Here is a 13894-nt window from a genome sequence, read left to right on the forward strand (position 1 = left end):
TGTGGGGGTCCCTTCTCATCTGGCCTCCTGCTGAATGTCACCTCGACCAAAATGGATCAAAGGGAGGCTTCTTTCTCTCACTCTGAGCCGAGGCAGAGCAGAGATCTGAAATATGATCTGATAATTCCTTCCTTAACAGCTTTGGCACTTCTACGTATATGCTCACAGCGCTCAAGGGCCGGCCGACAATAAGGTTTTGTTGGTAGAACATGGAGGGCTTTTCACTTCTTTACCTAAAACGGTGGCAGCGAGCCATGTGATCAGCAGAGTCACTCATGACTTGAAGGATGGCGGCCGCAGCCATTGATTGAGAACAACTGCGTTATTCATCTTCGTTTCGGATTCCAGCAAAGGCCATGGAGTCCACTGAGAGTAAATTGGGGTTCTGACTGTTGGAAGTGCCCAGGGCTGATTTTCTTTCCTTTTTTTTTTTTGGCTTCCTCAAAATATCCTCAGGACAACAACTTTTACAGTTTATTCTCTAATTATTCATGCTGAGAGGAAAAACAGCAGTGTGATGCTTTTGCACCAACTGTTTATTATTAATGAAGATTTAGACTCAACTCTTAGAGTCATCAGTCTGCACCAAATGTACCAATCAAGTTTGCATTTAAACATGATCTCCAGTAATAATAATAATAATAATAAAGGATAAATGCAGAATTACTGTATTTTCTACAACTGAGACCCCTGGTGAGAAACAGATTGCCTTGGCAGACATGGCTTCTCAGCTGACGCGCCATCGATTAGAGGCTACGTAATTTCCTTTGAAGGATCTGTGAGGCATGCTTTCAGACTTCAAGTCTTCTACAGCAAATTACACAATGACAACAACATATTTCTCCACAAATTATGATTCATACGGCCGTTTAAGTAGCTTTGAATAACATCCAGTAACCATCATATGATCAAAGATCGCATCTAATCCCAATTCCTGAAACATCTAGTTTCCCGGTTGCAGTAGATTTACTGGGGTCACGCAAACATCTTCCACTGCATCGTCTCACATCAACATCTGCACAGATGTGAGGAATTCAGTTATCTAACCTGAGAAGTGTTTGATGAGGCTATTTATCTGTCTCTGCTTGCATGACTGTATATATTCTTTCAGCAGGTATAAACTTTTATGTTTTAACCGTCTTCATGAGACAAACAGAGCGACATTAAGAATGTGAAAATGCATATTCTATTGCTTCCAAAAAGAGTTTGGACCGTGTGTTGCTTTGTCTTTGTTCAGCAACTCAGAGAGATTCAATGAAACCATCAAGATCTGCTTGAAGTCGACACTTTTAACTTCAATTCAAGGGATTTAACAACAATAAAAAAAAAACCCTCACCACAATAATTGTTTGGGAATGCCAGCCTTTTTTCTCATTGTCCTAATTATTCCATTTTCACAGACTCAAAAAATAATTTGCTTTCTACTGCCAGGTCCAGCGTGTTTTCTATCTCTCACTAGTTCTTAACTAATGAAAGAGATAAAACTGTCAAGTTTTCATTTGGTAGCTGTTAACTTTCAAAGTCCTTACAAAGCCAAATTAGATTTTTTTCCTTAAAATTATATGTTCCACAATTATAATGTAATAAATTTACACAAAAGACTATGGCATATGTACTGTAGGACTAAATTCTAATGTTTCTGGTTTGTTTTATGATTTCTGTGAGTGTGTGGGGGGAGGTGTGTGTGTTTGGGTGGGTGGGGGGAATAGAACATGCATTTGAGATGAACAGTCAGCGTGAATTGTCTGAAAGTGTGTGTGTGTGTGTGTGTGTGTGTGTGTGTGTGTGATTGTCTGTCTGATCTGTGATGGGGATCTCTCCTCTCCAGTGCTACTCCAGCCGCTTGTCGGATGAAGCGATACAGAGACAAGAGATGGATGAAGATTTTTGGGGGCAAATCTAAAACAGCCGTGTGCTGTGGCCATGTTCTGAAAGAGAGTACCGAGGGCCTGATGTATCAGGCTCAAGAAACAGAAAAGATTCATACATTCAGAAAAGGTTAAGAGAACTAAGAAAGTCCTGAAATTAGTGTTGAACCAGCTGAGGAAATTCCTCTCAGACACAAAAACAGACATAATCTAAAACCACACAACCATATTCTGATGCTCTGAATTATGAATTACATTTTGCATCCTAAATGATTCCTTCATGTAAACATACATTTTATGAGAAAAGACAAATGCACTAAATCATCAGTATGTATTACTTTGATCCCCGGTGCAACACTTTAGTAGATCAGCCAACACGTCCGTGCACGCAACGCAAAGTGTGTCTGTTTTTACACACGAAAACTTCACCTTCAGCATTAATGATTCACAGAAAACATATGAAACAAGTTACATTGGCTACACCTATTATAACTTATTTAGATGCTTCTCCTCAGCAAGTAAATGTGTAAGATGCCTCTGCAGCGAAGACTTTACTCTGTTTAGCACAAGTAACTTTCATCAGAAAACAGGGATTCATGGATCATCTGTTCTGCAGCTGAATGGGACAAGGATTTTAATTCCTGCTGATCTGATAACACCTGCTCTAAATCCTGTTACTTTATTTACTGTTTGTAGACAATGTAAATATATACTGATGAATTTCTTCAATTCTTTTCTTTATCTAGTGGATATTGGCATTTGGGATGCTTCAACTTTAGCAACCACCACTGCGGGTAAGGAGCATTCGATGAATAAATGGGGAAGATTTTTTTAATCTCTCCACCTTTGATCAGTTGTCAGTCGTTGGACATATTTCGAAGTAGTGATGCAAATATTATTGACTAATATATATAATATTGTATGTAATTTTGCCACTTCCACAAACGGGTAGTAATGCAAAAAGCAACGCAGGCTCACTGTAGAGCTGTGTTCAGATCTACAGGACCTTCATCCAAAGCTGGTGACCAAACAGCTCAATTTTCCTGCTGTATTTTAGTCAGCTCTAATGTATGTGTTACCACTGCAGGAGACATAATGGATGCTGCAAGTGGAAAGTAAAGGAAGGAGAAATCAGTGAAACTGTCCTATTAGTATTATCATCAGTATCCCTTATAGGTAAATACTACATTATACACCAAGATGCAAACCACCATTCCACTCAGCAGAACAGAAATCCAGACCAAATTCTGCTCGTGGCCATATAAAAAGATCTGCTCAGTCAGGAACTTGGCATTTTGGACAGATGAAACCCAGATTAACTATCACCAGAGTGATGGGAACAGAAGCTGGTGGAGAATGAAGGGTTCAAAAAAAGCTCACTTCATCATTTGTCAGAGACGGAGAGAGGCAGAGTTATGGAATAGAATGTATGGCTGCCAATGGAAGTGGGTCACTGGTTGGTACTGATGAAGTGACTGCTGACAGAAGTAACAGGGAGAAAATGTGAAGTGTATGGAGCTACTCTTCCTCCTCCTCCTCCTCCTCAGCTCCGATCAAATGCAGAAGAACTGAAAGGACGGAGCTCCAGAATACAAACGAATGATGACCCCAAAAAAATAAGACAGTAGCCTGAGAACTTCTTAAGGAGAAGACATGAGTTGCATTTATATGGTGGATTCAGTCATCTGACCGCTTTTCACCTACTCAAGTCCAAACTGAAGGCATAAAGATTCACCAACAGGCGTGGAGTGAAGACTGCTGCAGGATGGAACGGCGCAGCAGCTCAGGCGTGGAAGAAATGAGTCGTCGACTGGTTCCAGAGGTCAAGAAGTCATCAATAGACTGAGGCAAAAATATATTTTTTACTTTTGCAATAATCTACATTAATCCTCACAACTTTAGACTTTAAGGACATGATTATATATGCTGCGTTTTCCTTCATGTACATGTGAATTTAATGATCATGCATGTTTAAGTTGCTTTAAATATTTGGAAAAACACTGTGATTGAACATGTTGTCAGAATATTTATGATAATTCCTTCAAATCCTTTTGTGTTTTCCTGTACATTTGCCATCTTACGTTACTGTCCGCCTTCAGCGATGTCTCCGGATGACTCAACCTTCGTCTTTACATTTGCATTATCTCATAAAAATAAGTGTGTACAACTGGAGACTTCAACACAATACAAAGCACAACATTAAACAATTCAGGCATGACCGAAAGCTGCTAGTCACAGTTAACGTCTGCGATAGTGGAGCTGTTAGTACCAGTGAGGGCGCACATGTCCATTCACTCCTCGACCTGTACACACAGTGTTTCCCCGTGTGAGCCAAGAACCGTTATTTACACCTGTTTGAATGAATGGACAGAGTATTAAGAGTAGCTCCCTTTTCATGATGGAAATTTCATTACTGTAGATCTATTTCCATCATCAATTATTAAAACATCGCTGCTTAATCAAGTGATTCTTGGAACGCTGTTCCAAGACATGTTAATGGATAGTTTACTTTGTTTCTATCAGAGGGGGGAAAAAAACAAGCTTTTATTACATTTAAATACATTGTCTTACAAATTCATATCAATCTTTAGTAAGAAAAAAAATCTGGTGCTGTTGAATGTTAAATAATGCTGTTGCTTTGGGTATCTTCCTGCCAATGTACCATCTACAAGTGCAGCTTTTAAACATAGCCCTTCAACTGGTGCCTGGCAGTCAGTCTCGTATAATGAAACCTGACATGTTTCTCTTTTAGGGCTATTATGCTTAAGCCAATACACAACATTACTGGGGCACAGCCCGTCAGGACTGGGGCATGTAGAGAGAGGCCATGCAAGCTAACCCTTTGTTTAGAGTCCTTGGGCCTTGTGGCAATATCTCGCCTCAGCGAGACTGTAAGCCACACAGCCCGGACTAATTTCATCTTCAATCAGTGTCTGCTGAGCCATCAGGGCTAACTAGCAGCTCCGGCTCGAAACAGAACTGTATTTGTGTTCATATTCATCAATTCGTGATACTTCTGATTGTGACCTTTACTTTATTTAAACTTAGCACAGATAAAACCACGTGGAATGTAACAGTAAAGTTTGATTACAGATAAGCAAACATCCACGAAGAAAAATGTGTTTGTCAATGACTTAATATATCTAATGCAGATTAAAACTAGTAGTGTAACAGCTAAGGTCTGCTGGATTCATATTGTGTTAACAGGCAGCAACACTGGCGTACATTCATTATAATAATGCACAACATTGTCAGTAATGAGGTACTATGATAGCATGTTCATGGTATTTAATCCACGCTGCAGTTTGATACGTCTGCTTGGACAAGCTGACTCCAATCCAGCAGCTGAAACCAGATGAGAAAAACACTCTTCACCTCATACAGCGAGACACCAAAGACGGCTGAGCGTGATGAAAAATGGATGTGCTCTTTTGGAGCCCGGCCCTGCAGCACACCTTGTGTACCGCCGGCACTCTGTGTCCCCTGCTCCCTCTCTCCTTTACCGCCGTACCCTCGGCGGGGGTTGTATGGCCCCTCGGTCCCCTCGGTGGGGAGTCACCTATGAAACCCTGCACCCACGCATACCACATGTCTCAGATCATTCAGTACGGCTAGCTAAGCTGCTGCTGTTATGTAGCCATTATCCATTTAACTTCTCTCTGCTCCATGGTGTCAGCTTCCTTTTGTTAAGACTCATTCAGGTACAAAGTATTATTACACCCCTTGGAATAGGATAGCCTCACAAAGCCAGCTAAGGGAAAGCATTTATCTCATTGATTATGTATCGCAGCTGGAAGACGGCGGCGTGTGTGGTATCTCCTCTCGCAGCCCGTCTTGGCTGTTCGCATACAAGAGAACCACCAAAATTAAAAGTGAATGTCCTCGTGCTAAAGGCCTTTGCTGTGCTCCCATGGCCGCCATTGTTCCACTACTTTTAATTTCCAAGCATACACATAAGCTGCTTAACTTTTCCCTTTTTAGTGAAAAGAGCCAAAGCTTTGTTGCTCCCGATGTCACACGGCTCCCTGAAAATCCAAATCTTACTTTTTCAAGATTCCCGGCTGTCTGGTTGTTGACGGAGGAGGAAAACAAACAACACCCTGTCACACTTCAGTTCCCCGAGACGCCGGGGTTCAAGGTGAATCTTCAGATTGTTTTTGGGTCAGTGTGCAGCCCTTCATCCATTGAGATATTTTCATCTGCTTGAAACTCCAACAGGCATAAACAAGTTGTGATGGGCTGAACCAAAAGGTGAAATATGTGAAATAAAATGTCACTTTTATAAAAAAAATGTTGTTTCAGTGACCTAAGATGAATAGGTTATACGTAAAGAAAAATCTTACTAAATATCTGTACCAATGTGAAAGCAACAAGAACTAAAAAGCAACTCATCTGAATGAAGGTTTGTTTATTTTATGCGACGTGACGGTTGCTGCTCGGAACACGAAAGAGCTTTAGCACAAAGGATTAGCGGCGATTTGCATTACAACTGATAACTTGAAAATACAGTTAGGAGAAGAGACATGGAATACATCCTCTCCCACCCATCAACCTCAATTTGTAGACCGTCTTGAATCAATAGGGCCATCGCTCTCAAGGATGGTATGAATCTTTCATCCCCCTATAGCAGAGGGAGCATGTGAATTGTGTCCTCCATACCAGTTTAATGCATTTACTCTGTAAGCTGCTCATTCCCAGTCACCGCACTGTCAGCCCTGACATCTTTATTCATGAGCACACACGCTCACTATAAATTCCTCTGAGGAGTATTAAGAGTTGTGTCTTGAAGCCGTGATGCACACCAGGGAGGATTGTGAAAAGACTGGGAGAAACGATTATACTTGAAGGTTTCTGTGGCTCCCGCCTGCCACGGTTCAGACATTACGGGCCGCGTGATATTTAAATGTTGCGCCGAACATGCATGTGAAATGGGGCAAAAATGGGGAAGACTGCTTGAAGTTGCATCGAATGCCGACAGCCCGTCACAAGTCAAGCTCGCACAATCGGACCCCAGAGGACAATGTGCAATTGTCTTGCAGGTTTCTGCAACAATCTATTTTCGCTGTGCCGCAGCTGGCTCTTGGATGGCTCTTGATTAGCCAAAAACAGGGAAAGAAAGAAAAACACAAGGTTGATGGCTGCTGATGGCAGATTAAACATGTATTCATGGCCTAGAATCTAATCAAACTCACAATTAAAAATTTAAGGCCTGGCTCCTTATGATTAAATAAAATATTACCTCTTTTTTTTCAAGCTTAAGCTCCATATATACAGTATGCGTGTTCATCTTGTGTATATTTTGGAACTAATTTCAAGGTAGAGGATATAAAAGTAACACACAAACACCCACTGACTGTGATCACTGGTGCACTTTTTTTTTTGAAAACTGTGCTTTTTAATGCGCGGCTTTACATGAGGAATACCTTTGGACTGACTCGGTGCAGCTATGTCATGCAGACTGTAAAAAGCTCATGCGAGAGCATGGCAGGAGGTGGTCAATCCGGGGATTTATACCACTGAGTGGTAACATCACATTAATTCTCTCTGCCTCGGGATTGCTGTCATCGCTGTGCGCCATTCATGCAAAAAAAGACTGGGACTGATCAAAACCTGAATGACAAACACCAGAGAGCGCTTCATGCGGGGCTGTAACCTATCGCACGCACAACACCTTTCGAAAGGTCACCGGCTTCATTCACTGAAAGCTACTGTACACAATTTGCTCCACGCTCGCATTAAATGCACCACTGAGCTTCAAATGCACATTTTATGTGAAAAGCACAAGTATTTACTGTATGGTAGTGAATGTCACAGGGAAGCAGATTAACTGTCTTTATCCCTTTTTCGCCGTTAAGAAATCACACAATGATTTGAGATGTTGTTTTGTTGTTTATTACATGATGCTTTATAATGATACACAATTGTCCCTTACTGTAAATCTGCAGATGTGAAAAATGTGCGAATAATTCTGGTGTTGCAGTTAATAATGTCAAAATGAGAAAATAATGTAAATACAGAGCCAGTGACTATACTATGTATTCCGTGCATGCAACCGCAAGAAAAACAACACAACCAAAAACTTATTTCATGAGGCAGTAAACACACTGCAGAGAGATAGAAAAAAAAAGACACTGCATGTAATGCATGAGCGTTTCACTATAGATATGCAGCAACCATTTATTATTCTGAGGATAATCTTTTTTGTTTGACAAATTCTCGTTTCCGACGTATCAAAATGCAAACCCTCCAGATGTATGAAGAGGATCAGAGGTGCCTGTTCAGTTCTACGCAGCACAGGGAAGATCTGAGCATAAATTCAGAGGGAGAGGTAATTTTAGAACTGACAGCGCTGACTGTTTTCTTCTATCAGGGGTAATGTTTGATCTGTACATCATGTAACCGATCGGGGTGGTTAGTAACCCACTGACAGGCCGCATCATGAGGCGGGTACAGTGAGGAGCTGCAGCAGGTGCTCTCACAGGAGCAACACGTCACAAAAGACGCCTCTCAGCTTACGGGCTCGCTGTGACAGCCACACTCCGGCGCCAGGTCGGTAACTTACCATCCTTGCGGTAGTAGGTGATCTCCACCTTGCGCTCCTCAGAGCCGACCACAGCCTGCGCCACCTGGCTGATGGCCTCTTGGTCCGTCAGGTCGCCGTGCAAAAAGTCACAGGTGCACGGCTTCTGCATGATGTCTGGTCTTGAGAAGCCCGTCATCTCACAGAAGCCGTCGTTGCAGTATATGATCGCACAGTTCTCCACCCGGGCATTGGCTATCACAAATTTCCGGTCTGTGGGGTGAAGGAAAAACACATATTTGCTCAGTGCCAGCCGAGGTTGACCTCATCCACAGTCTTACCAGTGTGCTCCACAGCTTCCCACAACAATCAGTTGATTAAGTTTTGCTGCCTCAGCCTCATTATTCAGTTGAGAGAATCTAACTAAAGCACTACAGTGAGGTTTGACTTGCGGTTTAAAATAAAGTTTTGTTGGTGAACAATTTAAACATAAAATAAACTTAAATTCGCTCAATCTTATTTTCATAACAGTTTTTTTTTCACTGCATACACTTTGTGGTGTTCTTGTTGCAGGATTTGGACACACTTACTTTGACCCTCGAATTTCCGAATGATCATCCCCAGGAAGGTGTTCTGTGGCGCAACGTGACCTCTTCTCACAGGCATGTTTGAACACGCGCACAAAATCCCCAAGACGTCCAGAAAAAAAGAAAGAAAAGCGCCTTTGCAAGTAGATCCCGAAGTTACAAATGTTGGCTCTGGGTGATGCTCTCTTTACCACGGACCATGCTCGACGCGGACGCACACGCGCACGCACTCCCTCTCTGTCTCTCTCTCTCTCTCTCTCTCGCGCTCTCTTTCCCCTACTTTTAAATGACCTTCCTACTTCGCCGAGGAGTTGTTTATCCCGTCTGTATGCCCGCGCATGTGGATGCCTCCTCGCCGAAACGCGCGGAATCGGGGAGGACCGCTGGATCCGGTTCGCCGAGCATCTCGCGTGGAGGATGGATGCGATCCCTGACGTCCTCTGTCGCGGTGTGTTGGGAGCGCAGCGCAGCGCGCGCGCCGTGGACACTGGTTAATGCGCCGACGGGAGTGACGTCGCTCCTCCCGGCGGGCTCGGCTCGGCTCGGCTCGGCTCAGCGCCCCTCCGCCTCCGGTACGGACGAGTCCGACCGATCATGAGGCGAAAACATTCCCCCCGCAGAAGAGATACGCATCGTAAAACAGGCCGAAATCGCATTATCCTCACTTATTTTGGAGAAGAAAGATGACTCTATTACTTGAGATGGTCGCATGATGCAATGAATGCCTTGTCCTTTCGCCAGAATTAGGGAAATATTTGCGCACGAACCCTCGTCAGTTGGCACAGCAACTCATGACTGGTAACTTAGATGTGCATTAAAAGAAAAAGAAAAGAAAAACTTGCAAAGTTCAAGTCTGACACTTTTCCTCAAGCATTGCATGTTTAACAGGAGTGTCAATTATTTCACCAAGGGACAAAGAAGGATGTAACAAACCTCCAAACTACTCCAAGAGTGGAGCCGATAAGCTACAATAGCATCCAAATCCCAGATTCCAAGTTACACAGAGAGATATTAAAGATGGATGGAAAAAGGTCATAACTCAACTTTGGAGAGCATCGCTGAACCAAAGAACCTAAGAACACTTCCAGCCAATCGATCAGTGATGCAGCAGGGAAGAATGTACGATAAAGTCTGCAGAAATCCACTTGTTCTTTTTCCATATTAGTCTTGGAGGGATTAAAAAAAAAGCCCTCAATAGCAGGTATGCTTATAGATCGCACTTCTTTTTGTTTTCTTGTGAAACCCTCAGCGTGTTCATAATAGATTTGATTGCATTGAAAGTTTTCTGGTTTTACTTTCCACTAAAAATGCAGGAAGGCATTGGAGTTGCTGGCATTTGGAGGTTATTATGACTGAGCTGAAATGGGGCCGTGTGCGGCCCCTGAAATAAGACTTTATCACCCCTGTTCTATAGTCCACCGCTTCACCTGACTTATTGTCATGGGGGCTGGAGCCGATCCCAGCTGACTATGGGTAAAAAGCAGGGTACACCTTGAACAGGTCGTCAGTCTTTTACAGAGAGAGATGGGCAGCCACACACACACACACACACTCACTCCCCACCTTCACTCAATTTAGGGATGGCAAATTGCCTAATGTGCATTTTTTTTTTAAAGGAGAACTAAACCCAGAGCAAACTGTAGTGCGGATAGGGAGAACATGCAAACTCCCCATAGAAAGCACCCCGAGACTGGACTGAAACAGAAGATCATTGGCAGCAACACACCACCTTACAGCCTGATCATGATTTAGAAACTTGGCTAAAACTGCACTGTAATTTGTACTAAAACAAGAGTAATCTGTGAGTAAATCCACATGTTCACATCTTTTAAATTTGTAACAAAGAGATAGAAACATGAGCTTAAGAGCAGAATTGGTACTGCAGTGAGAGAAAAACAGCGATTTTCTTTTCTGAGCTTGCTCACTAACTGCGTCAATACATTTTGTAGAACAGGTGTGAAAACTACAGTTTAATATTATGTGGGTGTTGTGTTGCTGTGTTAATATTTTTTTTTTTTGAGTCACATCAGCTAATTTTGTTACTGTAACATGGCCAGGACAGCTTGTACGGGGTATCGGGGACTTTTCAGTGTTTTCAGGCATGCGACTACCAGTTCCTCCCAAAGTTTCTCTCCGTGATGCTAAAAAGGATAATAGAATCAGGTCAGAGGAGAAATCTGGACACGGTGCATGTTGGTGTGCTCAGTCGGTGGATTGCATGGTGGCAGTTTGACGCATGGACAGCCAAGGTTAAGAGAGCAGGACCGAACACTGCAGTTAGCGCGTCCCAGTGGAGCCTGGAGAGGTATTCACACACTTCAAACACGTGAGAAGCAAGTCAAGGTCATACATTCTAATCATATAACAACCTTCCTAATAAATGTGGAAAAAGAAAACCATTAAAATGATTGTTTTCATACTCTTCATGTAAAGTCTTTGGTTGAAGTGGGAAAAGTACAGTGGGTAGGTGCAGGCAGCATCATCTGGGGAAACGTTTGTGTGCAGGTGCAGCAGCTAAGACATATGAGGACAAACCCACTTTACTGGTTCTCAGCATTCACTTCATTAATGCATCCTTGTTTTACATCAACTCTGTGCAGCTTCACACTTTCATGTTCTTGGCTTGTGGAAAGAACATCGTAAAGAAAGATTGCTGTCGTATTCTTCATGGAAAGCAGAATTTCATTGACATTGGACATATGCCAAAATGTGTACATTATGCTCTCAGATGGTTATTCAGGATTATTTTTGAGTCGGTTCAGTAAGTGTCTTTTTTCATGTTTACAGGAGAGTCAACCACGTGAGGTGAGTTAGTGTGGTGCTGTCCATGGTGCTGCTTTTCATAGTGCAGTCTGGAAATGTACAAATGCACCCAGCCCCTCCTCTCTCCTCTCTCTCCTCTCTCTCTCCTCCTCTCCCTCCTCTCTCTCCTCTCCTCTCTCTGCTCTCTCTCCTTTCCTCTCTCTCCTCTCTCTCCTCTCTCTCCTTTCCTCTCTCTCCTCTCTCTCTCTCTCTCTCTCTCTAATGTGTTTGTGAGGCCAGACAACATAAAAGTTCAATTAATCAGTGCAGAATGCAGCCAGGTGGTGTGTGCAAAAATTAAAATGTATGCATAATGCAAAGCCTCGATCCCAGTCTTCAAACATCTGGCACAGTATTTCTGCTTGGGCTCATCAAACATCTGGCCAATTGAGAGACAGAGAGCACAATTAATACACATGATCAAATCCAGAAACCATACATCTTTCATTTAATATCCAGATAACGTGTCTATTTAACAGCCAGCTAGTATGTGCTAGTGTGGTGATAAGTGGCTTTGTGAACCAATTACATATGATTGCTGAAGATGAAATTGCTCTACTGTTCTGTGAAATGCTTCTGGGTCTTGGCTGGTGTGTTATTTTGTTGTCGTATACTGTACTCCTTGTTTGTGCGAGGCTGCAGGTGTAAGTCAGATAAAAAAGCACACGCACACTTCAGGATTTTTTTTTTTTTCTTCAGTGTTATTGGCCTACATTGAGAAGAATGGGGCAAACCCTCGTGGCTGTATCTGTTCTGTTTTGCACAGCTCTGGGAAAAGAGTTTACTTCTAAAGTCAGCTTGGATAGCATTTTTGACTTTGCAAGTAACATGCAAAATAATCTTGCAGTGTTTTTCCTCCTGAACCCACAAATGAAGACCTCCCCAGGCCACACAGTGCTTTGTCTGCTGTATTTTATCAAATCACTGTTGCATTAAGCCAGTGTGCAGTGTGCTGTATCCATTACTCACAACACAGCCACAGTTGAACCTTTCAGAGGATAGCCATTACTCACAAACAATTAAGTTAGAAGAACCAGGACGTTTTCTCGGTTGCTTGTTTGGCTTTACATTTCGGGAGGGAATTCGTTCATTCTAGGACACAGATTTTAAAGCACCGCTTTCACTGTTGTGACAAATGGGAGAAATATCATTGCAGTGGACATCTCTCTTCTGTAAAACATACTTGAATAACACTGGCACATATGCTGACTGCTTAAAATCAAAGGGTAACCATGGGTGGGTGAGGGGTGATATTAGCTGAGAGCTGCACACAAGGGAAATAATGTTCCCCATGAAGAGCTGCATGCCCCGAGTAAAGACTCGCTGTAGAATACAACAATTTCTCCCAGTACATCTGCACCATGCATGCGAATTACGCTTAAATGAGGTCTCTGAGCCAGCAGGTAATTTAGAGAGATTTACATGTTGCTGTTGATCTGAAAACAAAGTTATTTTCCCTTTATTGTTTGAGCTTTCCCAACATTCTTGCCAAATATATTGGATTTTTGTGGGAGCTTTGTGTTGAAAGTGCAATGAATCACATCGCGCAGAGCTTTAAATACAATATATCAGAGATGACACTTGTGTAATTTAAAGTGAAGAGGGTAAAAGTTGAAATCAGCATTTTGATGAACACGAAGTCACAAGGAATGCTCACGATGAGCCCAAAACCCGAACCATGCAGAGTTTATTATGCTGACAGTAAAATACAAATTACCGGAGCAGCATGGTACCTGGTGCTTCATCCTGAAATGGTCCAGCTGAAACACAATGCAATATGACAGCGCATTTGTCATCAGTAACATGCAGTCATATCTGCAAGTGAGAATAAATATGAAAGTCATTGCTTTGTGGCTGGTAATTGGTCTGTTGGGTTGCAACAGTTTCAGCGTTGAATTATAGTAAAACAAAACATTGTGCACACAGATTCAAACCTCCATGTCAGACAGCATCCATCATTTCTGCCAAGGAATGATTGTCTGTGGGCTCAGGCAGAGGTTGCTGTAGCTCATCTGAGCTCATCTCGTGTCTATAGACAGGCAAAGGAGAAACACAGATTCATGCATAAAAAAGACAGTGTCATATTGCAATACATTACACCGCATTGCATTAAAGAA

General features: G+C 42.5%; 1 protein-coding gene across 1 annotated transcript; it reads right to left on the reverse strand.

Annotated features, from left to right (window-relative positions):
* Positions 1-8304: 8304 nt before the first annotated feature.
* On the reverse strand, positions 8305-9201 carry LOC115402693 (potassium voltage-gated channel subfamily H member 7-like). Its single transcript, XM_030111219.1, has 3 exons — positions 8979-9201; positions 8431-8661; positions 8305-8342 (listed from the first exon to the last, which is right to left on the reverse strand). Exons 1-3 carry the CDS (start codon positions 9052-9054, stop codon positions 8305-8307), a joined length of 345 nt encoding a protein of 114 aa, XP_029967079.1. The 5' UTR covers positions 9055-9201.
* Between the last annotated feature and the right edge of the window lie 4693 nt (positions 9202-13894).

This window comes from Salarias fasciatus, chromosome 16 (assembly GCF_902148845.1).
Source record: "Salarias fasciatus chromosome 16, fSalaFa1.1, whole genome shotgun sequence".
NCBI lineage: Eukaryota > Metazoa > Chordata > Actinopteri > Blenniiformes > Blenniidae > Salarias > Salarias fasciatus.